The sequence below is a fragment of the Pseudophryne corroboree genome, chromosome 8, assembly GCF_028390025.1.
Source record: "Pseudophryne corroboree isolate aPseCor3 chromosome 8, aPseCor3.hap2, whole genome shotgun sequence".
In the NCBI taxonomy this organism is placed as follows: Eukaryota; Metazoa; Chordata; class Amphibia; order Anura; family Myobatrachidae; genus Pseudophryne; species Pseudophryne corroboree.
This window is the reverse complement of record NC_086451.1, coordinates 345,802,875-345,829,365: the sequence shown is the minus strand read 5'-3', so window position 1 is coordinate 345,829,365 and position 26,491 is coordinate 345,802,875. Positions and strand designations below refer to the sequence as shown.

General features: G+C 43.4%; 1 protein-coding gene across 4 annotated transcripts in view; it reads right to left on the bottom strand.

Annotated features, from left to right (window-relative positions):
- GPC3 (glypican 3) overlaps window positions 1–26,491 on the bottom strand; it is a 1,559,491-nt gene that overhangs the window by 677,592 nt on the left and 855,408 nt on the right. For all 4 annotated transcript variants that reach the window (XM_063937475.1, XM_063937478.1, XM_063937476.1 and 1 more), the window contains exon 6: window positions 17,624–17,744. In XM_063937475.1, the coding sequence (XP_063793545.1) occupies window positions 17,624–17,744 (121 nt within the window). The remainder of the gene's footprint in view (window positions 1–17,623; window positions 17,745–26,491) is intronic.

The following is a 26,491-nucleotide window of genomic DNA, read 5'->3' as shown; positions in this document are numbered from 1 at the left end:
ATCAATGAGTGGACAGTGGTTTGGCTTTGGTGGCCTGATGCAAGTGATATTGCGGATCTGGAAGTGACAGGATTGGGCAAGAGATTAAATGTGGGGTGTGAAGAAAAGGAAGAGTCAAGAATGACTTCCAGGCAGCGGACCTGGTGAACAGAAGAGATAGAGGTGTTGTTGCCCATGATTGAGAGGTCAGGAGGGGAGGAGACTCTATATGGAACGTAGACACTAAGTTAAGTTTTGAACATTTTGAGTTTGAGAAAGCACTCAGACATCCAGGAGGAGATGTACAGAGGGAAAAAGGTGCAGGTGCACTATCTCACACTAGCTCAACCTGTAATAGCCAGAGGCATTTAGCATAATCCTGGCCAGGACTATGAGCTTACCCACCGCACCAAGGTAGTCTCTCATTGGGTAAGTCCCTAACACTAACTACAGGGGTTCAGTCCCGGTGGGCAGGACACCCCAAAGCCACCCAGCCTGACAAACCCAGGGCACCGCATGAGTGATACAAGTAAAGAGTTAAATAGGTAGGATCAGCTACTGCTGCATGTGTGAGTAATGTGAAGAGTGAAAGAGAATGGTGTGAAAGTGTTACACATACATAAAACAAACTATAAGTGCCATAGGTGGTCATTCCGAGTTGTTCGCTCGCTAGCTGCTTTTAGCAGCATTGCAAACGCTAGGCTGCCGCCCTCTGGGAGTGTATCTTAGCTTAGCAGAATTGCGAACAAAAGATTAGCAGAATTGCGATTAAATAATTCTTAGTAGCTTCTGAGTAGATCGAGACTTACTCCTACACTGCGATCAGCTCAGCCCGTTTCGTTCCTGGTTTGACATCACAAACACGCCCTGCGTTCGGCCAGCCACTCCCCCGTTTCTCCAGCCACTCCCGCGTTTTATCCTGGCACGCCTGCGTTTTTCTGCACACTCCCAGAAAACGGTCAGTTTCCGCCCAGAAACACCCACTTCCTGTCAATCACACTCCGATCACTTCAACGATGGAAATTCTTCGTTCGGACGTGAGTAAATCTACTAAGTTTTGTGCTAAAATACTTAGCGTATGCGCGCTGCGTACCATGCGCATGCGCATTTTTGCCTTAATCGCTCAGTTGCGAAAATTGGCAACGAGCGAACAACTCGGAATGACCACCATAGTGTATTCAAATAAATGTTAGATTGCGATGCCCAGAAGGTGTCCAGCCACGGCAGGTCCAGGAAGTCCCGCGCCCCAGAGAATCCCCCCGAAATTTACTGCCATAGTAACTAAATGTAGGAGTCTTACCTCAGTGTGCTCATTTCACATATGCAAGCCAGAATGCTAGGCTATCTATTTAAAATCAGTGAGGGGTGGGCGGGGAGGGTGCTAAACTAGGCTGAAGTGTCTCATGCCTTCAGATATATATATATATATATATAAATACATAGAATCAGTTGTAAAGGGTGGGGGGCCCTAGTTTGCACCTGCACCTTTTTCCCTCTGTATATTGTATTAAGTCTCAAGCAGAGTAGCACCTCATTACCTAATTATGGTGTGCAAACTAGGGCCCTCTCCCTTTGCAACTGATTCTATGTATTTATTCATATATCTGAAGGCATGAGACACTTCAGCCTAGTTTAGCACCCTGCCCCACCCACCCCTCACTGATTTTAAATAGATAGCCCAGCACTCTGGCTTGCATATGTGGAATGAGCACACTGAGGTAAGACTCCTACATTTGTTTACTATGGCAGTCAATATTGGAGGGATTCTCTAGGGCGCAGGGCTTCCTGGACCTGTCATGGCTGGACATCCTCGAGGCATTGCAATCTAACATTTATTTTAATACACTATGGCACTTATAGTTTGTTTTATATACTGTATGTGTAACACTTTCACACCATTCTCTTTCACTCTACACATTACTCACACATGCAGCAGTAGCTGCTCCTACCTATTTAACTCTTTACTTGTATCACTCATGCGGTGCCCTGGGGTTGTCTGGCTGGATGGCTTTGGGGTGTCCTGCCCCCCGGGCCTGAACCCCTGTAGTTAGTGTTAAGGAGTTACCCAATGAGAGGCTACCTTGGTGCGGTGGGTAAGCTCATAGTTCTGGCCAGGATTATGCGAAATGCCTCTGGCTATTACAGGTTGAGCTAGTGTGAGATAGTGCACCTGCACCTTTTTCCCTTTGTACATTGTATTAAGTCTCAAGCAGAGCAGCACCTCATTACCTAATTATGGTGTGCAAACTAGGGCCCCCCTACCTTATCCAGGAGGACATGGCAGAGAGTCAACTGGACACCTGAGAGAGGAGGGAAGGGGAGAGATCAGGAGAGGAAAGGCAGAGTTGATTGTCGTCGGCATAGAGGTGATACTGGAGGCTGAAGGAACTGATGAGTTATCTTTCTCTTGTCCTACCTTCCCTTAATATTTTATATTATTAAATATAAAAACTGACACACTGACATGTTTTTGTCGGTTTTATAGTTATCCTTTTAGATTTCCTTTCTTATTATTGAACACTATTCTATTGTTCACTTGTAATGATTGTACATGTTGTAATATTAAATTAAACTACTGTTCACAGATTCAAAAAAATCAACAAAACATTTTAATTTTTAAATTGCATTCCGTGGTACAAATAGGGGAATGGCTTTTGCATACAAAGGAATACTTCTGCATTTTAACTGCATGACTATAAACAGTCTCCTACAGAATATTACAGTATTTTGCTGGACGGCATGCATTATAAACAATAAATGTACAGATGAAAATGTGGATTTTATTTCCATCCATCGCCTACCCCCGTTGTTAAGTATATAGAACAACATCATCCTACTCCAAATACGGGTCAGCTGTGCTCTCTCCTTCCTATTAAGCAATGTGGTCCGCAGCCAAAGCACATTCCTGGCCCTCATTGATTAAAGCAGACCTGCCACAATCAATTAACATTTTCTGTTTTTCTAGTGTAACTAGTACATAAAAAAAAAAAAACACCTGGAAATCTTGCTTTCTGGTACCTGGAAAGTTACATTCTCTAATTGTTTATCATTATTTTCTAATCTTTGCTTCTTGAAAAAAAAAATATCTTACCAGTCACATAACTTTGAGAGGAATAAGGAAAAGTAAAGTGCAAAGAACTCTTTTTTTTTTTTTATGGGATCATGATTATTACCATTGCAGAGAAGTCCCTATTATTGCTACAATTAATTGTGAATCACATCATGAAGCCCTTAGACCACCCACTTCGCACTGGAAGTTGGCAAAGTGGCCCTCTGCTTCCTTTCCCCTCCTCTCCTGTTACCCCACTTTCATTCACCTCTGCCCCATGGTCCCACTACCCCGTCACTTAGCCCAGCTCCCTCCCTCCTCTCCCTGTCATCTCCCTACAACCCCATCCACATCACACTGAACTCCTTCTCTGTCCAACTCCTGCAGTTTCCCTTCCTAGATCAGGCACCCGCACCATCGCTACGCTCTCATCATCCCTGCCCTCAAAGTTATATAGAAACATATAATTTGACGGCAGATAAGAACCACTTGGCCCATCTAGTCTGCCCCTTTTTTTTTATCCTTTAGGCAATCTCAACCTTTTTTGAACCTTAATTCTTTGTAAGGATATTCATATGCCTATCCCAAGCATGTTTAAATTGCTCTACAGTCTTAGCCTCTACCACCTCTGATGGGAGGCTATTCCACTTATCCACTACCCTTTCTGTGAAGTAATTTTTCCTTAAATTTCCCCTAAACCTCCCCCCCTCCAGTCTCAATGTATGTCCTCGAGTTCTAATACTTCTCTTCCTTTGAAGAATGTTTCCCTCCTGAACTTTGTTAAGACCCTTGATATATTTGAAAGTTTCTATCATGTCCCCCCTTTCCCTTCTCTCCTCCAAACTATACATGTTAAGATCTTTCAGCCTTTCCGGGTAAGTTTTGTGATGTAGGCTATGCACCATTTTAGTTGCCCTTCTTTGTACACTCTCTAATGTATTTATATCTTTCTGGAGATATGGTCTCCAGAACTGGACACAGTATTCTAGATGGGGACGCACCAATGACTTATACAGTGGCATTATCACTTCTTTTTTCCTTCTACTGATTCCTCTCCCTATGCAACCAAGCATCTGACTTGCCTTCCTCATTGCTTTGTTGCATTGCTTTCCTGCCTTCAAGTCACTTGAAATAGTGACTCCTAAATCCCTTTCCTCCTCAGTAGTTTCCATTATAGTACCCTTGATACTATATTTATCCTTTGGGTTTTTGAGACCCAAGTGCATGATTTTGCATTTTTTAGCATTAAACTGTAGTTGCCACGTTCTTGACCATTTCTCAAGCCTACCTAGGTCATCAATCATTTGTTTTACACCTCCCGGTGTGTCTACCCTGTTACATATCTTTGTATCATCTGCAAAAAGGCATACCTTCCCTTCAATACCATCTGCAATGTCACCAACAAAGATATTAAAGAGAACTGGACCAAGTACAGATCTCTGCGGTACTCCACTGGTAACATTTCCCTCCATAGATTGAACTCCATTCACTACAACTGTCTGTTTCCTATCCTGCATCCAGGTTCTTATCCATTTAACCGTTTTATAATCCACCCCCACGCTTTCAAGTTTATTTAGCAGTCTGCGATGTGGGACAGTGTCAAATGCCTTACTAAAGTCTAGATATGCTACATCTACAGCTCCCCCTTGATCTATTATTTTTGTCAGAGTCAAAAAAGTCAATAAGATTTGTTTGGCATGATCTCCCACCAGTAAATCCGTGCTGTTTTGGATCCTGTAAGTTGTTTGATTTAAGATATTCCACAACTCTTTCTTTTAATAGTTTTTCCATTACTTTCCCTACTACTGATGTAAGGCTTACTGGTCTGTAGTTACTTGCTTCTTCCTTGCTTCCACTTTTGTGCAGTGGAACTACATTTGCTGTTTTCCAGTCCTCTGGAATAGCACCTGTATTTAGTGACTGGTTAAATAATTCTGTTAAAGGTGTAACCAGCACACCTTTTAGCTCTTTGAGTATCCTTGGGTGTGTCCCATAGATTTAGCCACTTTTAGTTTTGAAAGTTCTGTTAGAACCTTCTCCTCTGTAAATGTACTTTCATCTGCCTTATTTTTATGAATGTCCTTGCAACTTAACTGTGGCCCCAGGACATGATCCTGTAAGTTGTTTGATTTAAGATATTCCACAACTCTTTCTTTTAATAGTTTTTCCATTACTTTCCCTACTACTGATGTAAGGCTTACTGGTCTGTAGTTACTTGCTTCTTCTTTGCTTCCACTTTTGTGCAGTGGAACTACATTTGCTGTTTTCCAGTCCTCTGGAATAGCACCTGTATTTAGTGACTGGTTAAATAATTCTGTTAAAGGTGTAACCAGCACACCTTTTAGCTCTTTGAGTATCCTTGGGTGTGTCCCATAGATTTAGCCCCTTTTAGTTTTGAAAGTTCTGTTAGAACCTTCTCCTCTGTAAATGTACTTTCATCTGCCTTATTTTTATGAATGTCCTTGCAACTTAACTGTGGCCCCATCCCTTCCTCTGTAGTAAATACTGAGCAAAAATAATTATTTAGGTGATCTCCCTCCACCAAATGCTCACTCTCTGTCTTAAGTCTTATTATTCCTCCATTTGATTTTCTCCTTTCGCTTATATACTTAAAAAAAACTTTTTGCCCCCTTTATCTACTCACTGGGCCATTTTCTCCTCAGCTTCTGCCTTTGCACGTCTGATCACTTTCTTATCATCCTTCCGTCTGTCAAGATACACCTCTTTGTCGTTATTATTTTGAGTCTGTTTGTATTTCCTAAAAGCCATCTTTTTTGCTTTCACACTAGTTGCTACTTCTTTTGTGAACCACACTGGCTTTCTAATCTCACTTCAACGCCACAGCAACCTTAATAATCTTATTCACAAACTCAAACCCCCTATCCTGTGCCTCCTGGAATACCAGAACTGTTTGTAACAAACTGATCCCCACTCATGACCTTTTCATCTCCAACTACCTGCATCTACTAGCCCAGGCATTCCCAACCACGGTCCTCAAGGCACACCAACAGTGCAGGTTTTAGTGATATCCAGGCTACAGCACAGATGGTTAAATCTAAATAACTGAGCTACTAATTAAGTCACCTGTACTGAAGCCTGGATATCACTAAAACCTGCACTGTTAGTGTGCCTTGAGGACCGTGGTTGGGAATGCCTGTACTAGCCATTACTGAAACCTGGATTACTCCCTCTGAAACTACTTCTCCTGCTGCTCTCTCTGCTTAGGGCCTCACATTCACACCTCCCTCTTGACCTGGGGGTTGCCATGGTGGTGCTATTGTGGTCTTTTTACCCTCTACCTCAGAGGTTCCCAAACGCAGTTCTCAAGGCACCCCAATGGTCCAGGTTTTAAATGTATCCATGCTTGGCCACAGGTAACTTAATTAGCACATCAGTCAATTTGATTTAACCATCTGTGCTGAGCCATGGATATACCTAAATCCTGGACTGTTGGGGTGCCTTGAGGACCGCATTTGGTAACCTCTACTCTAGCTACTCCTACCAACTCATACCCACAGAAGTGTCACTTACATTCTCTATATCTGAGGTCCATGCTATACGCCTCTTCCAACCCGTCCATCTTAGAGTAGCCCCCCTGGCACTGCCTCCAAATTTGACAACTTTGCTTCCTGGCTTCCTCTCTTCTGACATTCCCTCCATTATCCTATGCGATTTCAACATCCCTATTGATATCCCCACAAAATCCCCTGCCTCTAAACTTCTTAACCTCACATCTTCACTTGCTCTCTCCCAGTGGACCTTCTCACCATCCCATGTGAATAGGAGCTCACTGGATCTGGTCGCCACTCACCTACAGTTAGTGGAAGTGGGGGGGGGGGGGGGAGCCATGAGAGGTTCTGTTCTTGGCTATCTCCTTTTCTCTCTCTATACGTCCTCTTTAGGTGAGTTCATTAGGTCTTTTGACTTCCAATATCATCTCTATGCTGGTGATACTCGAATCTACCTTTCCTCCCCGGACTTCTCCCATGTTCTCCTCAATCATATCTCCAGCTATCTCTCTGCTATCTATTCTTGGACGTCCTAGCGCTTTCTTAAACTTAACATGTCTAAGACTGAGCTGATCATCTTCCCACCATCCCGCACAACCTCACCTCCCACAATTTCATTATCTATTGTTGGCACAAATACTGTATATCCTCTAGCCCCCAAATGCACTGTCTTGGCGTAATCCTTGACTCCTCCCTCTCATTCAAACCACATATTCAGCACCTCTCACAAACCTGCCGTTTTCATCTAAAAATATTTCCAGGATCAGACCCTTTCTGACCCAGGATGCTACTAAGACCTTTATCCACTCACTGGTCATCTCCATACTAGACTACTATAATCTCCTCCTGACTGGCATCCCTGACAAATGCCTCTCTCCACGCCTATCTATCCTAAATGCTGCAGCCCGCCTCATCTTCCTCACCTCATCCAACTCCCATCTCCTTCAAGCCCTTTACTGGCTTCCCTTCCCTTTCAGAATCTAATTGAAGCTTTTCAAAACATGCCTACAATCTCTGACCTTATCTCCCTTTACACTCCCACCTGTCCTCTTCACTCTGCTAATACACGCCGACTCTCCTGCCTACTGATTACTTTCTCCCACTCCTACCTCCAAGATTGTTCACGTGCTGCTCCCTTACTCTGGAATTCTCTACCTCTCCCCCTCAGACTCACTACAAAACTTCAAATGGCTCTCAAGACCCACTTCTTCACCAAACGCACCCAAATCTCATCCTTAACCCTCTCTTCCACACTCTCTGTCTACCCCATCTGTTTCACCTCTGTCTGTCTACCCCTTCCCTTTAGAATATAAGCTCTCATGAGTAGGGCCCTCTTCCCTCATGTGCTTATCCTTTTCTTACTTTAATAATCTTCAACTGCACCAAATCCCACGGTTTTCTGCCACCCTGATACTTACTTATTTCAGTGTCGCAATATATAATGTCAAACTGCTCTAATCAAACTGGTAACATTCCTCAGGTGCTGCGGGAGGGGGTTACTTCTAGACAAGAAAAACAAAAGGATTTTCCCCACGTACTCTGCGGGCTGTTAATAACAAGAACTGTATACTATATAATAACAGAAAATTTAGAGCTCTTCGTTATATATTTTGCAAAAAATATGATAAGCCTGCAGGCCACTTCACGGCAGCTCTATTGTTGGAGGTCCCAAATACTAAGTATAAGTCCAGGGTGTGGATAGTTTGCAAAATATATGTAACGACAAGCTCTAAATTTTCTATTATTATATAGTATACAGTTCTTGTTACTAACAGCCCGCAGAGTGCGTGGAAAAAATCCTTTTGTTTTACTTATTTCAGGGTCATCTGCTGATGTAGCTATGTTTATTTACCCTGTATTTGTCCTATATTGTCTTCAACTGTAAGTCACTGTTTTCCTGTTTTGATTATTTGTTTATGTAATTGGGCACTGCGGAACCATTGCGCCATATAAATAAAGGATAATAATAATAATGATAGTAATTTCACGCTGGACAGGGAGGCACAGTGAGCCCCTAAGCCAGAAGCAAATTCAGGAGAGGGGTGTGCGATCAGTGTGATCGCTACCCCCACCCACACAGGCAGAGGGTACATTCACCAAAATTCGGGGTTATCCAGGACATTCAGGAACAATTGTCAAGTATGTGTTACTTTACTTTTACTTTTAACCATTGGCAGTACTCGGCTAATTTTTAGTTTTTTAGTTAAATTTTAGTTTTTGGGAGGCATATTCATATTCATTCGGTATTTGGCCCCAATAATTACAATTCTTATTGCCGCATATCGTAGCAATAAGAAAGTAATTCTAACGAATGTATTGAAAATGCAAACAGGGACAGGGGTTCAAATTTGTGTTAAAAGAAAAGTGAACCCTTATGCCAGTGGTTCTCAAACTGTGTGTCCAGGTGCCCTGGGGTGCCTCAGGTCACTTGCAGAGGTGCCTCGGATTGGTGGTCCAGGAACAATTCAAATTATTTATGGTCAATGTAATAGGCCAAAACCAGTGCTGGTGGCTGTCAATCAAAAAATATGTGGACAAACAGAAACAAATCTTGTCCCTCATCACACAATTGAACCTAAACATAATTTACTTAATTTAATATTTCTTTCTATATTTCTCAATAAGAAACTTTTGGCCTAGGGATGCTGTGAAAAAAAAAAATTCTGATTCTATAGTGTGCCGTGATTCAAAAAAGTTTGGGGACCACTGCCTTATGCAATAACTTTACTTCTGGGTTCAAACCCGCCACTATTAGTGCATATGCGCAGTCATTATGCAGATTGTAGCTCATAGGCTACAATGTATAATGGCATCTAAAGATGGCATTAGTTATTGGGACCAAGCCATATTACAGTTCATTTAAGAACCTATGAGGACTGCTCCAGCGACATAAATTAGAGGGACCACAGCAAATATCAGAAATACCCTATTTATACTCAGAAAAAGGTTGATTGCTGAGGATTTTCCACACGTTACCTTTAATAATAGGCCCCTTTAGGTTTCTGTTTTTATACTTATACTGTACTTATTATTTTTGTCCTGTAATTAATTGAACGCATCTGTTGACCTGGGCACATGCTGCCACGCCTCTCGGTGACAGACCAATGTTAAATCCCTGAGAACAGAAACTGAATAGGTTGCTATTCTCCCAGTCTGCAGAGTATCTGGTCAGCATATAGTTACTATCTGAAAATCTGCATAACACAGATGGAGCTCTTGTAACAGAACAAAAAATGACTTTACTGATCACTATCTCAGCGAAAGGGAAATGAAAAAGCCTAGTTTTGTGTTAGATAGAAATCATTCACAAATGGCTCCTGTTTCCAATTAACTCATTTGTATTTCACGAGCTGTCTGCAGATCCAGGGCAGGTAAAGGAGCAAAACCCCAGGGGCAAAATGTCCTTGCCGAACACACATATAACAGTGGGCAGTACACTAGAGATGAGCGGGTTCGGTTTCTTTGAATCCGAACCCGCACGAACTTCACTTTTTTTTTCACGGGTCCCAGCGACTCGGATCTTCCCGCCTTGCTCGGTTAACCCGAGCGCGCCCGAACGTCATCATGACGCTGTCGGATTCTCGCGAGACTCGGATTCTATATAAGGAGCCGCGCGTCGCCGCCATTTTCACACGTGCATTGAGATTGATAGGGAGAGGACGTGGCTGGCGTCCTCTCCATTAGAATAGATTAGAAGAGAGAGAGAGAGAGAGAGAGATTGTGCAGACAGAGTTTACCACAGTGACCAGTGCAGTTGTTGTTAAGTTAACTTTTATTTAATATATCCGTTCTCTGCTATATCCGTTCTCTGCCTGAAAAAAACGATACACAGCAGTCACACAGTGTGACTCAGTCTGTGTGCACTCAGCTCAGCCCAGTGTGCTGCACATCAATGTATAAAAGCTTATAATAATTGTGGGGGAGACTGGGGAGCACTGCAGGTTGTTATAGCAGGAGCCAGGAGTACATAATATTATATTAATTTAAAATTAAACAGTGCACACTTTTGCTGCAGGAGTGCCACTGCCAGTGTGACTAGTGGTGACCAGTGCCTGACCACCAGTATAGTAGTATATTGTTGTATACTATCTCTTTATCAACCAGTCTATATTAGCAGCAGACACAGTACAGTGCGGTAGTTCACGGCTGTGGCTACCTCTGTGTCGGCAGTCGGCACTCGGCAGGCAGTCCGTCCATCCATAATTGTATAATTATATACCACCTAACCGTGGTATTTTTTTTTCTTTCTTTATACCGTCGTCATAGTCATACTAGTTGTTACGAGTATACTACTATCTCTTTATCAACCAGTGTACAGTGCGGTAGTTCACGGCTGTGGCTACCTCTGTGTCGGCAGTCGGCAGGCAGTCCGTCCATCCATAATTGTATTATTATAATATATACCACCTAACCGTGGTTTTTTTTTCATTCTTTATACCGTCATAGTGTCATACTAGTTGTTACGAGTATACTACTATCTCTTTATCAACCAGTGTACAGTGCGGTAGTTCACGGCTGTGGCTACCTCTGTGTCGGCAGTCGGCAGGCAGTCCGTCCATCCATAATTGTATTATAATATATACCACCTAACCGTGGTTTTTTTTTCATTCTTTATACCGTCATAGTGTCATACTAGTTGTTACGAGTATACTACTATCTCTTTATCAACCAGTGTACAGTGCGGTAGTTCACGGCTGTGGCTACCTCTGTGTCGGCAGTCGGCAGGCAGTCCGTCCATCCATAATTGTATTATAATATATACCACCTAACCGTGGTTTTTTTTTCATTCTTTATACCGTCATAGTCAGTCATACTAGTTGTTACGAGTATACTACTATCTCTTTATCAACCAGTGTACAGTGCGGTAGTTCACGGCTGTGGCTACCTCTGTGTCGGCACTCGGCAGGCAGTCCGTCCATCCATAATTGTATTATAATATATACCACCTAACCGTGGTTTTTTTTTCATTCTTTATACCGTCATAGTCAGTCATACTAGTTGTTACGAGTATACTACTATCTCTTTATCAACCAGTGTACAGTGCGGTAGTTCACGGCTGTGGCTACCTCTGTGTCGGCACTCGGCAGCCCGTCCATAATTGTATATACCAGTGACCTAACCGTGGTTTTTTTTTCTTTCTTTATACATACATACTAGTTACGAGTATACTATCTCTTTATCAACCAGTCTATATATTAGCAGCAGACACAGTACAGTGCGGTAGTTCACGGCTGTGGCTACCTCTGTGTCGGCACTCGGCAGCCCGTCCATAATTGTATATACCACCTAACCGTGGTTTTTTTTTCTTTCTTTATACATACATACTAGTTACGAGTATACTATCTCTTTATCAACCAGTCTATATATTAGCAGCAGACACAGTACAGTGCGGTAGTTCACGGCTGTGGCTACCTCTGTGTCGGCACTCGGCAGCCCGTCCATAATTGTATACTAGTATCCAATCCATCCATCTCCATTGTTTACCTGAGGTGCCTTTTAGTTGTGCCTATTAAAATATGGAGAACAAAAATGCCACTCCTAGATGGGCCCGGTGTTTGTGTCGGCCACTAGGGTCGCTAATCTTACTCACACAGCTACCTCATTGCGCCTCTTTTTTTCTTTGCGTCATGTGCTGTTTGGGGAGGGTTTTTTGGAAGGGACATCCTGCGTGACACTGCAGTGCCACTCCTAGATGGGCCCGGTGTTTGTGTCGGCCACTAGGGTCGCTTATCTTACTCACACAGCGACCTCGGTGCAAATTTTAGGACTAAAAATAATATTGTGAGGTGTGAGGTATTCAGAATAGACTGAAAATGAGTGTAAATTATGGTTTTTGAGGTTAATAATACTTTGGGATCAAAATGACCCCCAAATTCTATGATTTAAGCTGTTTTTTAGTGTTTTTGGAAAAAAACACCCGAATCCAAAACACACCCGAATCCGACAAAAATAATTCGGTGAGGTTTTGCCAAAACGCGTTCGAACCCAAAACACGGCCGCGGAACCGAACCCAAAACCAAAACACAAAACCCGAAAAATTTCAGGCGCTCATCTCTACAGTACACATGGTGTAAAGGCAGTACGGATGGTGTAATGGTTAGCATTACTGCCTCACAGCACTGATGTCATGGATTCAATTCCCATGATGGACCTCACTGTGTGGAGTTTGTATATTCTCTCCATGCTTGTGTTGTTTTCCTCCTGAAACTCTGGTTTCCTCCATCAACCGAAAAATATACTGGTAGGTTAATTGGCTCCTGACAAAAATGAACCCTAGCGCGTGTGTGTACATGTGTTTAGGGCAGACTAGATAGGCCAAGTGGTTAATACATCATCAATAATGACCACTGACCAATAATATGACATTGCATAGACAAACAGCAAAAGTTTTTTAAAACTGCCCCATGAAATTAACCGTAAACTCTCTCCCACTCCGAGTATGGGTCATTAGGTCGACAAGATTTAGGTCGACAGTCATTAGGTCGACCACTATTGGTCGACATGCACTAGGTCGATAGGGTGACTAGGTCGACATGGTCATTAGGTCAACATGAACAAGGTCGACATGGAAAAAGGTCAACATGAGTTTTTTTACTTTTTTTGGTGTAGTTCTCTTCATAAAGTGACGGGGAATCCCAATTAGTGCACCATGTTCGCTCGCCATGCTTCAGGCAAGGTGCCTTGCTCCGCTACCGCGGTGCTCGGCACATGTTACCGCTCCCAATTGTAGTCCACGTGGATCGTAAAGTATGAAAAAGTTTAAAAAATAGAAAAAAATGTGAAAAACTCATGTCGACCTTGTTCATGTTGACCTTGTTCATGTTGACCTAATGACCATGTCGACCTAGTGCATGTCGACCTAATAACCGTCGACCTAATGACAGTAAGTCCCCACTTCTATGCAGCATCCCCCACATCTATATACGCATAATAAAACAGTAAAGGCCCATACACACTAGACGACATGACCAATGTGGAAGATGAACAATGTGGAAGATGATCAATTTCCCTTGAACTGCCTGATAAAACGAGTATACACATTGGGGTCGATTCAATTCACTGACAGTTGAATAGCGCCGGGAGTCTGCTCCCGGCGCTACTCAATACAGCGACGAGTGACCCTCAATTGTCGGGAATTCTTCTCTCATCCCCGGGGGATGAGAGAAGAAACCCGACAAAAGTGCTGCCGCGCGGCCGGCGCGAGGCTGATTCTGTCGGGAATCAGCCTCACACCGGGGAGTTAAGTTGGAGAATGAACGTTCTCCCGACAATTCAACCTGTTTAGTCGGCGAGAACGGGCCATCGCCGACTTAACTGGAGCCGAATTGAATAGCGTCGGGAGCTAATTCCCGGCGCTATTCAACTGTCGCTGAATATAATTGACCCCATTGATCTTTGTTACAAACGATCTGAATGATAAACGATCTGCTCTGCTGGGATTGAGGGGACTGCTGCATGCATTCATGACTGACAATCTGCTTCCAACGGCCACGGGTGCGCGCATCATTGATCGTTTGCTGTGTACACACTAGAATGATCAGATTGTTAGAAACCGTTGTTATCGCTCATATCTTCTAGTGTGTATGGGCCTTTAGGGTTGTGACTGTACATAGCAATTTTTATTTTTCAAAATATACTTCTAGGGACTGTTTATGAACTATGGAAATGAAATAAATTTTTAGGAATTTTTGTTTGTCTGTTTGTTCGTTTCGGCATCATGCAAAACCTACTGTATGAATTTGGATCGCATTTTTATTCACTTGTATAGCTTAGTGACTTAGAAAGAAACCAAGGTATGTATGATATCGATGTGACCTCAGAGAGAGGAGCAATAACGCAAAACCAGACGCTTGATACTCGGTGCATGCAGTGTGCTGTTCCTCAAGTCCCAAAAAATGATATGAATATAAATAAATGTGTGTACATATATCCTATCCGTTTGATAGATAGACAGTGTCTAGTTAGACAGTCAATAGATAGACACCATATATTAGACAGACATTAGGTCGACAGGGTCAAAAGGTCGACATGGAAAAGGTTGACAGGTCAAAAGGTCGACATGAAAATTTTCGACCAAAAAGATAGACAAATGTTTTTTTTAAATGTAACATGTTTTTTTGGATTATTTCATACTTTCTCTATCCATGTCGGCATAGAGTTGGTTATAAACCTTGTGGCGAGCGCAGCGAGCCACCGTGCCCTCGCGTGGCGAGCAAAGCGAGCCCCCGCGAGGGTATGCCTTTCTACAATTGGGGGTCCCAGATGACAAAACTATCCACACAAACCACAAAAATGCAAAAAACATGGTGTCTACCTTTTTCATGTCGACCATTTTCATGTCGACCTTTTGACCCTGTCGACCTTTTGACCTGTCGACCTTTTGACTTGTTGACCTTTTCCATGTCGACCTCTTGACCCTGTCGACCTTTTGACCCTGTCGACCTAATGTCCATCTAACATATGGTGTCTATCTATTGACTGTCTAACTAGACACTATCTATCTTTCATACCGGAACCGTATATATATATATACAGCTTGTAAATGTCCTGATGAAAAGGCCTACGGGTCTTGAAACGTTGACAATGATATGAGATGACTCACTAAAGTTTACACTTTTCTACGCAACTATTGGAGTGCCGCCCTTCATTCTTATTTATAAGAATTTAGCAACTATATATATATATATATATATAGTCCATGCATTCCAGAGGAATAATACACAGAGACCTAAAATTGGAGAAAGTTTTGCTGACCACAGACGGACATGTAAAGATCACAGACTTTGGTCTTTCCCTACAGAATGCATATGGAAAAACCAATGCCACAGTACTTGGTGGGACACCTGCCTATATGGCTCCGGAAATTATAATTTGCCAGTCATACAGTGCAGCTGCAGACTGGTTCGCATTTGGTGTTATGCTACATTCCTCGCCCTACGAAAATACCCTTTTGCAGGAGAGAATCGTGTAGAGATAAGAATTACAAAGATCCTTATGCAAAACCCAACATATCAGAGGCTAACTGATCGTGCAACAAAGGACTTTATATCCAAACTCCTGTGCAAAAACCAGTCCCACCGGCTCGGGGTAAATGGCAATGTACGAGAACACCGCTTCTTCTCTTCATTTAACTGGGAGGAGATAGAAACTGGAAAAGCCGCATCCCCAGTAAAACCGCACAAGGACCCCAAGGATATAGATCAAAAACATCAAATTACTTTGTCCAGTAGTGAACCATCTAAAGAGCTAATTGCTGCCACGGACCAAAGCATTGTTGATGACATTCAATTTGTCTGCCCTAAATGGGGTGAAACGTATCATAATGTGCCAATGGAAGCAGATCCTGCCGCCTGCCTCAACCTCTGCTAAATCTCTGGAGATGCACAGCTCTGCCACCTGCTCCGGCTACCTTCCTGGAGATGTGCTGCTTGCCGCATCCTCGGCTGAGGATGCACTTTGAGAGCTGGGGATTAGGGCTACTGGAAACACCCCAAGTTAAAAAAAAAAACGACATTAGGCAGCCACCTCATGGGTGTGTTGGAAGAGCTGCTAAGCGGCTAATTACTTTTTAAAATGTTGACAGTTAAATCCAACTCATTGATAACTTAAGTGCTTGAAAATTTAAACCCAGGCAACACCAGGTACATCAGCTAGTTCATGATAAATAGGTGACAAAAACAACAGTGATCTTTAGATTCTTTATGCATTTTAACTTAAGCCGCATTAATATACATTTTCTCCAGAAATAAGGTTGGTTTGTTTGTTTTTTATTGATGCCACTTATTACAGCAATTAAAAAATGTACCCCAACAAAACATATTGTAGGTCATATATACTGACTGGCTATGGTTTAATATTCTGCTACGCCAGGCCAGCCCCTGTGATCTGTGGTACTTAGATAGGCAGAGGGAAGCCCCTGCTGGTGAAATACACGTCAGGAAGTAGGTGTATCGCCGACAACAGTGGCAGTGTTCGGCAAACCTACATAAACCTAAATAAACCTAAATAAAATCATATTGCTGCAGAAACCTCCCATAAATAACATACAGTAGATTGATTTACAAACTGTCCAAGTGATTCTTACAGTCATGCTGACAGATAGACTTGGCTTTAACAGATGAATAACGTCCTCATTCCTGTTAGAGCTTTGTACAAAGTAGTACAAAACAGAAAGTCATGTCATCTTCTCCAGAGCATATTTCCATTGGCAGCATCATAAACAGAGCTATGTAATATGGCTAGATCATACTTAAAGTATATCCTCCCTCCCCAATAAAACCGGGAAGGGAGATACAATTCATAACTGTGGGAGTGGACCGCTAGTCTCATCTACATTTCAACTCTACTTAATCAAGGGAACAGAAAGCATTTCTCCCACACAATAAAAGATGCATAGTTAAAATAAAAGATAAATAAAAAAAAGAATAATAAAAAAAATTGAGAGTCAGAGTTAGGATACGTAAATCTGTTATACAACTGTATAATGAATAGCAAATGGGATGCAGTTGATATGCCGGCGGTCAGAATACCGGTGGACAGGATACCGACGCCGGAATCACGACCGCTGACAATGCCGCCACACGGAATGCCAGCTAACGGTATATTCCCACTCATAGGTGTTCACGACACCCATAGAGTGGGAATAGAACCTGTGGAGAGCCCAGCTCACCACCGTGCTCGCTGTGTAGCGAGCCCGCAAGGGGCTCTATTGCGATCGCCCCCTGCTGGCATTCTGGCAGCTGGGATCAGTATGCTGACCCCCGGGATCCAGACCGCCGGCATATCAGCCCCAACCATAACAAACAATGAAGATGCTTCTTCTAAATGGAGTCATTTAACAATCGCATCAATAATCATAATAATAAACAAATAAACATAATAATAGAAAAAAATATTTTTAACATAATAATAAAATCATAAACATAATAAACAAATAAACCTAATAGAAATAATAATAATTAACATAGTAAAATATTAACATAATAATAAACATATTAATAAACAAACAAATAAATTTGAATTTAGAATTTCACATTGTGTTGACAGTTTAATATATCAGTTAAAAAGCTGCATTTCTTTCACTTACCTGATTGACGTGATTTAATTTATCAATGATCTGGTTAATTACAGGCTCAGTACTCCTAGTCTTTCCGTCCTGGTTGCTGGTTTGAACCTTTAGGCCATTTTTCATTGTGTGAGGATTGAACCTGAAGTAAAGAATTGACAAATCACAAAGATGTTAAGATTGATCTACTTAGTGCTGCCAAGCAAGAACACTTCATAGACAATGTCACTACTCCACTGAAAATAAACTCCCCCGCTTAAGTACTATGTCAATTTCCATGAGGCATCAATAGACAACACATCATTAACAATACCTGAGTATAATAGAAAAAAGTGTTAAAGAATATCAGCCATCTTTAGATCATATGCCATGATTACTCTTTCACATAGCTTTATGTAACTTTTACTGTTTAAAGGTATATGCAATTGCGGTCGAATTCCAGAAATTGTCAAAAAACTGGACTTTTTCGCCAAAAAAAAAAAAATTCAACAATGCAATTCAGTACTTTCCGTCAAAAAAATGTACTTTCAAAATTCGACTTTTTGAAATTCGACATTTGTCAAATTCGACATTTCTGCAATGGTACAAATGCGGCAATTCGCCAAAAGTATATTCAATTGAAGTTTGGAAATTCGACAACAGTGCTTTTAGACAGTAAATTCGTCATTTTCAATCCGCCACACTTTGGTGGCGGAATCTAATAATAAAAATTTAAAACATGTTTTTTTTGGTGTTTTTTTTATTTGTAATAGCATATCTATTTATATTAGAAGGGATTAGGTACTTGGTTTGTCTATTTTGGAGGCACAAGTATTATTTATATATTTTTTAAAATATATATATATTTTTTATTTTTTTTAAATGGAATGGTAAAAACCCGAAAAAAAAATGGCGTGGGGTCCCCCCTCCTAAGCATAACCAGCCTCGGGCTCTTCGAGCCGGTCCTGGTTCTAAAAATCTGGTATTTTTAAAACCAGCACCGGGCTCTGCGCCTGGTGCAAAAAATACGGAGGACAAAAAGAGTAGGGGTCCCCCGTATTTTTTACACCAGCATCGGGCTCCACTAGCTGGACAGATAATGCCACAGCCGGGGGTCACTTTTATACAGCGCCCTGCGGCCGTGGCATTAAATATCCAACTAGTCACCCCTGGCCGGGGTACCCTGGGGGAGTGGGGACCCCTTCAATCAAGGGGTCCCCCCCCAGCCACCCAAGGGCCAGGGGTGAAGCCCGAGGCTGTCCCCCCCCCATCCAAGGGCTGCGGATGGGGGGCTGATAGCCTTGAGAAAAGTGTAAGAATATTGTTTTTTCCAGTAGTACTACAGCCCTTGGATGGGGGGGGACAGCCTCGGGCTTCACCCCTGGCCCTTGGGTGGCTGGGGGGGGACCCCTTGATTGAAGGGGTCCCCACTCCCCCAGGGTACCCCGGCCAGGGGTGACTAGTTGGATATTTAATGCCACGGCCGCAGGGCGCTGTATAAAAGTGACCCCCGGCTGTGGCATTATCTGTCCAGCTAGTGGAGCCCGATGCTGGTGTAAAAAATACGGGGGACCCCTACTCTTTTTGTCCTCCGTATTTTTTGCACCAGGCGCAGAGCCCGGTGCTGGTTTTAAAAATACGGGGGATCCCCTGTCAGTTTTCCCCCCGGATTTTTAGAACCAGGACCGGCTCGAAGAGCCCGAGGCTGGTTATGCTTTGGAGGGGGGACCCCACGCAATTTTTTTCGGGTTTTTTACCATTTTTTCCCGTTTTTTTAAAAAATCGGATCAAAATCCGTCAAATCGGCCGTTTTTCAACAGCGGGACTGTCGAATCCGTTTTTTATTGAATATGTTGAATTTCGGCACCCACTTGCCGGAATTCGACGGTCGAATTGTGTCGAATTAAAAAACGGCCAAAAAATTGCTGCGATTCGCCGCTAATTGCATATACCCCTTAGTCTGTTACCACAGGAGGAATGGTGGATACTAGAAATAAAATAATGAAAATAAACTGCACCTGATGATGTGAATGCATGAGTGAAAAACAGAATACAGGTTGAACCCTATGGGCATTTTGCCTCTTTTCAACCTCACTGACTATGTAACTGAAGTAAAAATAAAGCAATGGATTGAATGAAACTTACAGAGAGGTAACTGCAGACTGTCAAAGTCAGAAAAATATCACTATGCACACTGCCATATTTGCACCTCATACATGTCCGCGCTGCGCATGCGAGCGCTCTCCCGTGCGTGCGCATACCCGCTGTTACGTGCACCCGCAGGCGCACTGTATGCGCATTTACGGTAGAGTTTCTGTGTGCCCAGCGTGCGACTCAATCGTTACATAATTCAACCATATAATGTATTTTATAAGTTAATATCCCCCTGAGTCCAACAGGTATCAGTGGGTCTCAAATGGCTCTTTGACCTTAGAGATCCCCCAAACAATAGTTTGCATGTTGTGAGGGCTTCACATGGTGTTATGCATAGGTAAGCACAGGAATAGTAATTGAAGATTAATTGTATTCCAAATCAGTATCTTTCCCGCAGACGGAGTACAATAGCCTTTAATTACATTGAGCTTTGAGACTCAATGAGGAGGGCCAACACCTGTGTTTACCAATGGGTTAGGATTTGTCTCCAGAAGAATGATTGCTGAGATGTCATTGTCTCAACTGAGAGTAGACAGTGAGATAGTATTCGCCAAACAATAGCTTCCCACAAGACAGGAATGTGTTGGTCATCACCCATTGTTTTGCATAACCAAGGCCATTGATGCAGCTGGCTCACATGCTGTGAGGGACACACACACACATCTTGTTGTTGACACACCCCCAGAGCTGGAATGAGGGTATGATATACCCACTGGAGATCACAGGGCTCACTCACTCACTCACACAGCTACCTGGCACCCAGCAGCATGGAGGCTACATCCCCAGGACTGACCTACAAACTAAAGGCTAAGTATTGAATTCACATGGCTAGATAAGGAAATCTAGATAGATTGCTTTAAGGTCAATGGTGCTGGATTAAATAGGATATTGTAACTTGGTTGTGTGATTGTTGGGTGTTTGTGTTGACACTCTGTGAAGTCTGTGATGAATTGGAACAGTAGACAATCTGTAGCATAGTATTTGTGGTATTTGTTTGCCTATGGTGATTTAAAATAGATTGTGCTGGTTAGTTATAATATATCTTGTTAATCATAAATACCACCATGCAGTTACGTTTGAACATGTGCTGGTAGCAATGGCAGGCTGAGATGTGTGGTTACATTGTGATCTGGTCTTGTGATGAATATGCTCTGGTTATTGAGATACTGAAGTTGTTTAGAATGTGAAAGTGAATAAGATGGTTCTAGGAAGTTGGATTGAAATTGTGAAAGGTGATTTAGATGGTTTGGAATTGTAAAATCAGAACATATGCATTGTTCTGAGGCTTGGACATTTTGGAATAAAATGGAGTCTTGTGTCTTCTGCTATGTGATTGTGGTGTAGTAGAGAGTGCCATGTGTTTGGACCTGCAAATCTAAAATGGCTGCTGCCGGGTGTTTTCCCCTCCCCCTTTCAACCATGTGTTGCAGTCTTCATGGGAGTTTTCTCAAAATGGAGTCTAGCTTCTGTCCCATGCGGTATTGTAGGGTTGTGTATATAGGGACAGCCAGTATGGGTAAGGTCAAGTATTTTCTCCACAAAGATTCTCAGCATTGAATAACTGCGCAGCGAGTGTTCCTCACATGTGTAAGCTTCTCTGCAATCATATTGATCTTCTTGTTATTGTGAGCCATTTCTCTCTCTCTCTCTCTCTCTTCCCCTCTTTCTCTCTTATTTTCCCTTAAATAGTATTGTATGGTATTGTATTTCCTGTGTAGTTATCTGGTTAGGTAGTCTATGTTATATTGTAGTGTATAATTGTATTGTATTATTCTTTTGCAAGCATACCATCCATAATATATATATATATAAGGCGTTAGACCCTAAGCCCAGGTATCTGTGTATTTCTTATAGTGTTAGGTACTCTCGGAGCGTCGGTGACGCTCAGACAGCTTTGAAGTTAATAAGGTTACACTGTGTTGCATTTACACTCTATCATTTCACTAAGGTTTTACTGCATAATACACCGTTTATGGTTTAGATATAAAGGTTTAACATTGTGAGCGTCAGCGCCGCTGGTGATCTCCTCGTGGTCCCGAGCGTCCGCTACGCTATAGCGAATCATTACGTTAGTCGGCAGCCAATAGCGTGCCTGCCTGTAATCTCTTGGCCGTGAGCGAACGTGACGCTTGAGCGTCTCGACTACGGCTAAGCGATTGTTACGCAAAGTGCGTACCCTTACGGTACTCCATACATAAATAGCGTACAGTGTTCTTAGACCTCATAAAGGGTTTTATATACGATAAATATTTAGCTTTATCAAGACTTATAAACTACAGCATCCTGACATTAAATCATCCATTTAACTTTTCTCCAAGTTGCTAGCTGTCACAGTATATTACTATACTGCCTAAATGTCTGAACTCTTAAAGAGGGTACTCACAGAGCGATAATCTAAGCAATCTGACTAGATTGAAAAGATTTTAAGCATGATCTGTCCATGTGTACCCCCCACAGCGATAGCGATGCGCGGCCCCACGCATCGCTATCGCTGGTGCTAGATTGGCCAGCATGCAGGCTCAATCTAGCACATCGTGATTTCCTGTTTCTTTTTTTCAGATTCTGTCTCTCACAGTTGAAATGTACCTATGATGGAAATTACAGACCTCTCTCATCTTTTTAAGTGGGTCAACTTGCACGTTCGGTGGCTGTTCAAATACTTTTTTGCCCCACTGTGTGTGTGTGTGTTTGTGTGTGTGTGGACCATACCCGGCGTTGTGTGCTGTTTTATTTCTGAGTGCCGCCGATCGATCGCATATTGTTGGACCCGAGCGGTGGGTATCCAATGGAGGGCACCGGGTCTGATATTTATCATTGATGGTTGTGCTGCCACATCTCTGTGTGTGTGTGTGTGTGTGTGTGTGTGTGTGTGTGTGTGTGTGTGTGTGTGTATGTATATATATATATATATATATATATATATATAATAGGATTTTAATATCTACCGGTAAATCCTTTTCTCTTAGTCCGTAGAGGATGCTGGGGATTCCAAAAGGACCATGGGGTATAGACGGGATCCACAGGAGACATGGGCACTTTAAGACTTTCAAAGGGGTGTGAACTGGCCCCTCCCTCTATGCCCCTCCTCCAGACTCCAGTTATAGGAACTGTGCCCAGGGAGACGGACATTTCGAGGAAAAGGATTTATTGTTAAACTAAGGTGAGATACATACCAGCTCACACCTCAAACACGCCGTACAACATGGCATTCAACAACGCAAGTCAACGACATGAACAACATCAGCAACAGGCTGACCATAAACGTAACACAACATGTGTGTAACCATAACTAATAACTGCAGATATAGTACGCACTGGGACGGGCGACCAGCATCCTCTACGGACTAAGAGAAAATGATTTACCGGTAGGTATTAAAATCTTATTTTCTCATACATCCTAGAGGATGCTGGGGACACTTCAAGAACCATGGGGTTTATACCAAAGCTCTAGAACGGGCGGGAGAGTGCGGATGACTCTGCAGCACCAATTGGCCAAACATGAGGTCCTCATCAGCCAGGGTATCAAACTTGTAGAACTTAGCAAAGGTGTTTGAACCCGACCAAGTAGCTGCTTGGCAAAGTTGTAAAGCCGAGACCCCTCGGGCAGCAGCCCACCTTTCTGGTAGAATGGGCCTTCACCGATTTCGGTAACTGCAATCCAGCCGTAGAATGAGCCTGCTGAATCGTATGACAGATCCAGCGCACAATAGTCTGCTTGGAAGCAGGAGCCCCAATTTTATTGTGAGCATACAGGACGAACAGAGCCTCTGTTTTTCTAAACTGAGCCGATCTGGCAACATACATTTTCAAAGCTATTACTACATCGAGAAGCTTAGATTACAGCAAGGCGTCAGTAGCCACTGGCACAACAATAGGCTGGTTCAAGTTGAACGATGAAACCACTTTCAGCAGAAACTGCTGACGAGTCCTCAATTCTGCTCTATCTTCATGGAAGATCAAATAAGGGCTCTTGTGAGACATGGCCGCCAATTCAGACACCCGCCTTGCGGATGCCAAGGAAAACAGCATGACCACTTTCCAAGTAAGGAATTTCAACTCTACCTCCTGTAAAGGCTCAAACCAATGAGACTCAAGGAACTGCAACCCCACCTTAAGATCCCATGGTGCCACAGGGGGCACAAAGGGAGGTTGGATGTCCAATACGCCTTTCACGAAGGTCTGAACTTCTGGAAAGGATGTCAATTGTTTTTGGAAGAAAACCGATAAAGCCGAAATTTGAACCTTAATTGAGCCCAACTTTAGGCCCGCATCCACACCGGCTTGTAGAAAATGGAGAAAACGTCCTAACTGAAATTCTTCCGTAGGAACTTTCTGAGATTCACACCAAGACACGTATTTTCTCCAAATACGGTGGTAATGTTTAGACGTTACTCCTTTTCTGGCCTGAATAAGAGTGGGGATGACTTCCTTGGGAATACCCTTTCGGGCTAGGATCCGGCGTTCAACCTCCAAGCCGTTAAACGAAGTCACGGTAAGTCTTGGAACACACACGGCGCCTGCCGTAATAGATCCTCTCTCAGAGGAAGAGGCCAGGGATCTCCTATGAGTAATTCCTGAAGATCTGGATACCAAGCCCTCCCTGGCCAATCTGGAACAATGAGGATCGCTTGTACCTTTGTTCTTCTTATGATCTTTATCACTTTTGGAATGAGTGGAAGCGGAGGAAACACGTACACCGACCGAAACACCCACGGTGTCACTAGGGCGTCCACTGCTATTGCTTGAGGGTCTCTCGACCTGGAACAATATCTCTGAAGTTTCTTGTTGAGGCGAGACGCCATCATGTCTATTTGAGGAATTCCCCAAAGACTTGTCACTTCTGCAAAGACCTCTTGATGAAGACCCCACTCTCCTGGATGGAGATCGTGTCTGCTGAGGAAGTCTGCTTCCAAGTTGTCTACTCCTGGAATGAAGATCGCTGATAGAGCACTTGCATGTCTTTCCGCCCAACGAAGCACCTTTGTGGCCTCTGCCATTGCTGCTCTGCTCTTTGTTCCGCCCTGGTGGTTTATGTACGCTACTGCTGTTATGTTGTCCGATTGAATCAAGACGGGCCGATTGCGAAGAAGATGTTCCGCTTGCAGAAGGCCGTTGTGAATGGCCCTTAACTCCAGAACGTTTATGTGTAGACACATTTCCTGGCTTGACCATTTTCCCTGGAAGCTTTCCCCCTGTGTGACTGCTCCCTAGCCTCGGAGACTCGCATTCGTGGTCACTACGATCCAGTCCTGGACCCCGAACCTGCGTCCCTCTAGGAGGTGAGAGCTGCGCAGCCACCACAGGAGTGAAATTCTGGTCTTGGAGGACAGGGTTATCCTTCGGTGCATGTGCAGATGAAACCCGGACCACTTGTCCAATAGGTGCCACTGAAACACTCTGGCATGGAATCTGCCAAACTGAATGGCCTCGTAGGCCGCCACCATCTTCCCCAGCAACCGAGTGCATTGATGGATCGATACTCTTGCTGGTTTCAGAATTTGTTTGACCAGGTTCTGAATTTCCAGAGCCTTTTCCACTGGAAGAAAAACTCTCTGTAATTCTGTGTCCAGAATCATTCCCAAAAACGACAGCCGTGTCGTCGGAAACCAACTGCGATTCTGGCAAGTTTAGGAGCCAACCATGTTGCTGCAGCATTGTCAGGGAGAGCGTAATGTTCTGCAGTAATTGTTCCCTGGATCTCGCCTTTATCAGGAGATCGTCCAAGTACGGGATAATTGTGACTCCTTGTTTGCGCAGGAGAACCATAATTTCGGCCATTATTTTGGTGAAAACCCTCGGAGCCGTGGAAAGACCAAACGGCAACGTCTGAAATTGGTAATGACAATCCTGAACTGCAAACCTCAGGTAAGCCTGATGTGGAGGATAAATGGGAACATGTAAGTAGGCATCCTTTATGTCACCATAAAATCCCCCTCCACCAGACTGGAGATCACAGCCCGGAGAGATTCCATCTTGAATTTTGAATTTTCTCAGGTAGAAATTGAGGGATTTGAGGTTCAGGATTGGTCTGACTGAGCCGTCTGGCTTCGGGACCACGAACAGGCTCGAATAAAAGCCTTCTCCCTGTTGCGACGGGGGAACCCTGACAATGACGTGATTTCAACACAATTTTTGTATTGCGGCGCATACCACTTCCCTGTCTGGAAGAGAAGCTTCCAGACAGGGAGGGGGGACGTCTTGAAACTCCAGTTTGTACCCTTGGGACACTATTTCTAAAACCCATTGGTCCAGGCCCGAATGAGCCCAGAACTGACTGAAGAGCATGAGACGTGCCCCCACTGGTACGGACTCCCGCAGAGGAGCCCCAGCATCATACGGTGGACTTGGCAGAAGCCGAGGAGGACTTCTGCTCTTGGGAACCGGCCACGGCCGGTGATCGCTTACCCTTTCCCTTTCCTCTGGTAGCAAGGAAGGAAGACCCCCGGCCTTTTCTGTATTTATAGGGCCAAAAGGACTGCATCTGACATTGGTGTGCTTTCTTTTGTGTTGCAGGCACATAAGGTAAAAATGATGACTTACCCACAGTAGCCGTAGATACCAACTTAGCGAGGCCGTCACCAAACAATATACCACCTTTATACGGTAGAGACTCCATAGCTTTCTTGGAGTCAGCATCAGCATTCCATTGATGAATCCACAATGCTCTCCTAGCTGAGACCGCCATGGCATTGGCCCGTGAACCCAAGAGGCCAATATCTCTCGCAGCTTCCTTTAGGTAGACTGCAGCGTCCCTGA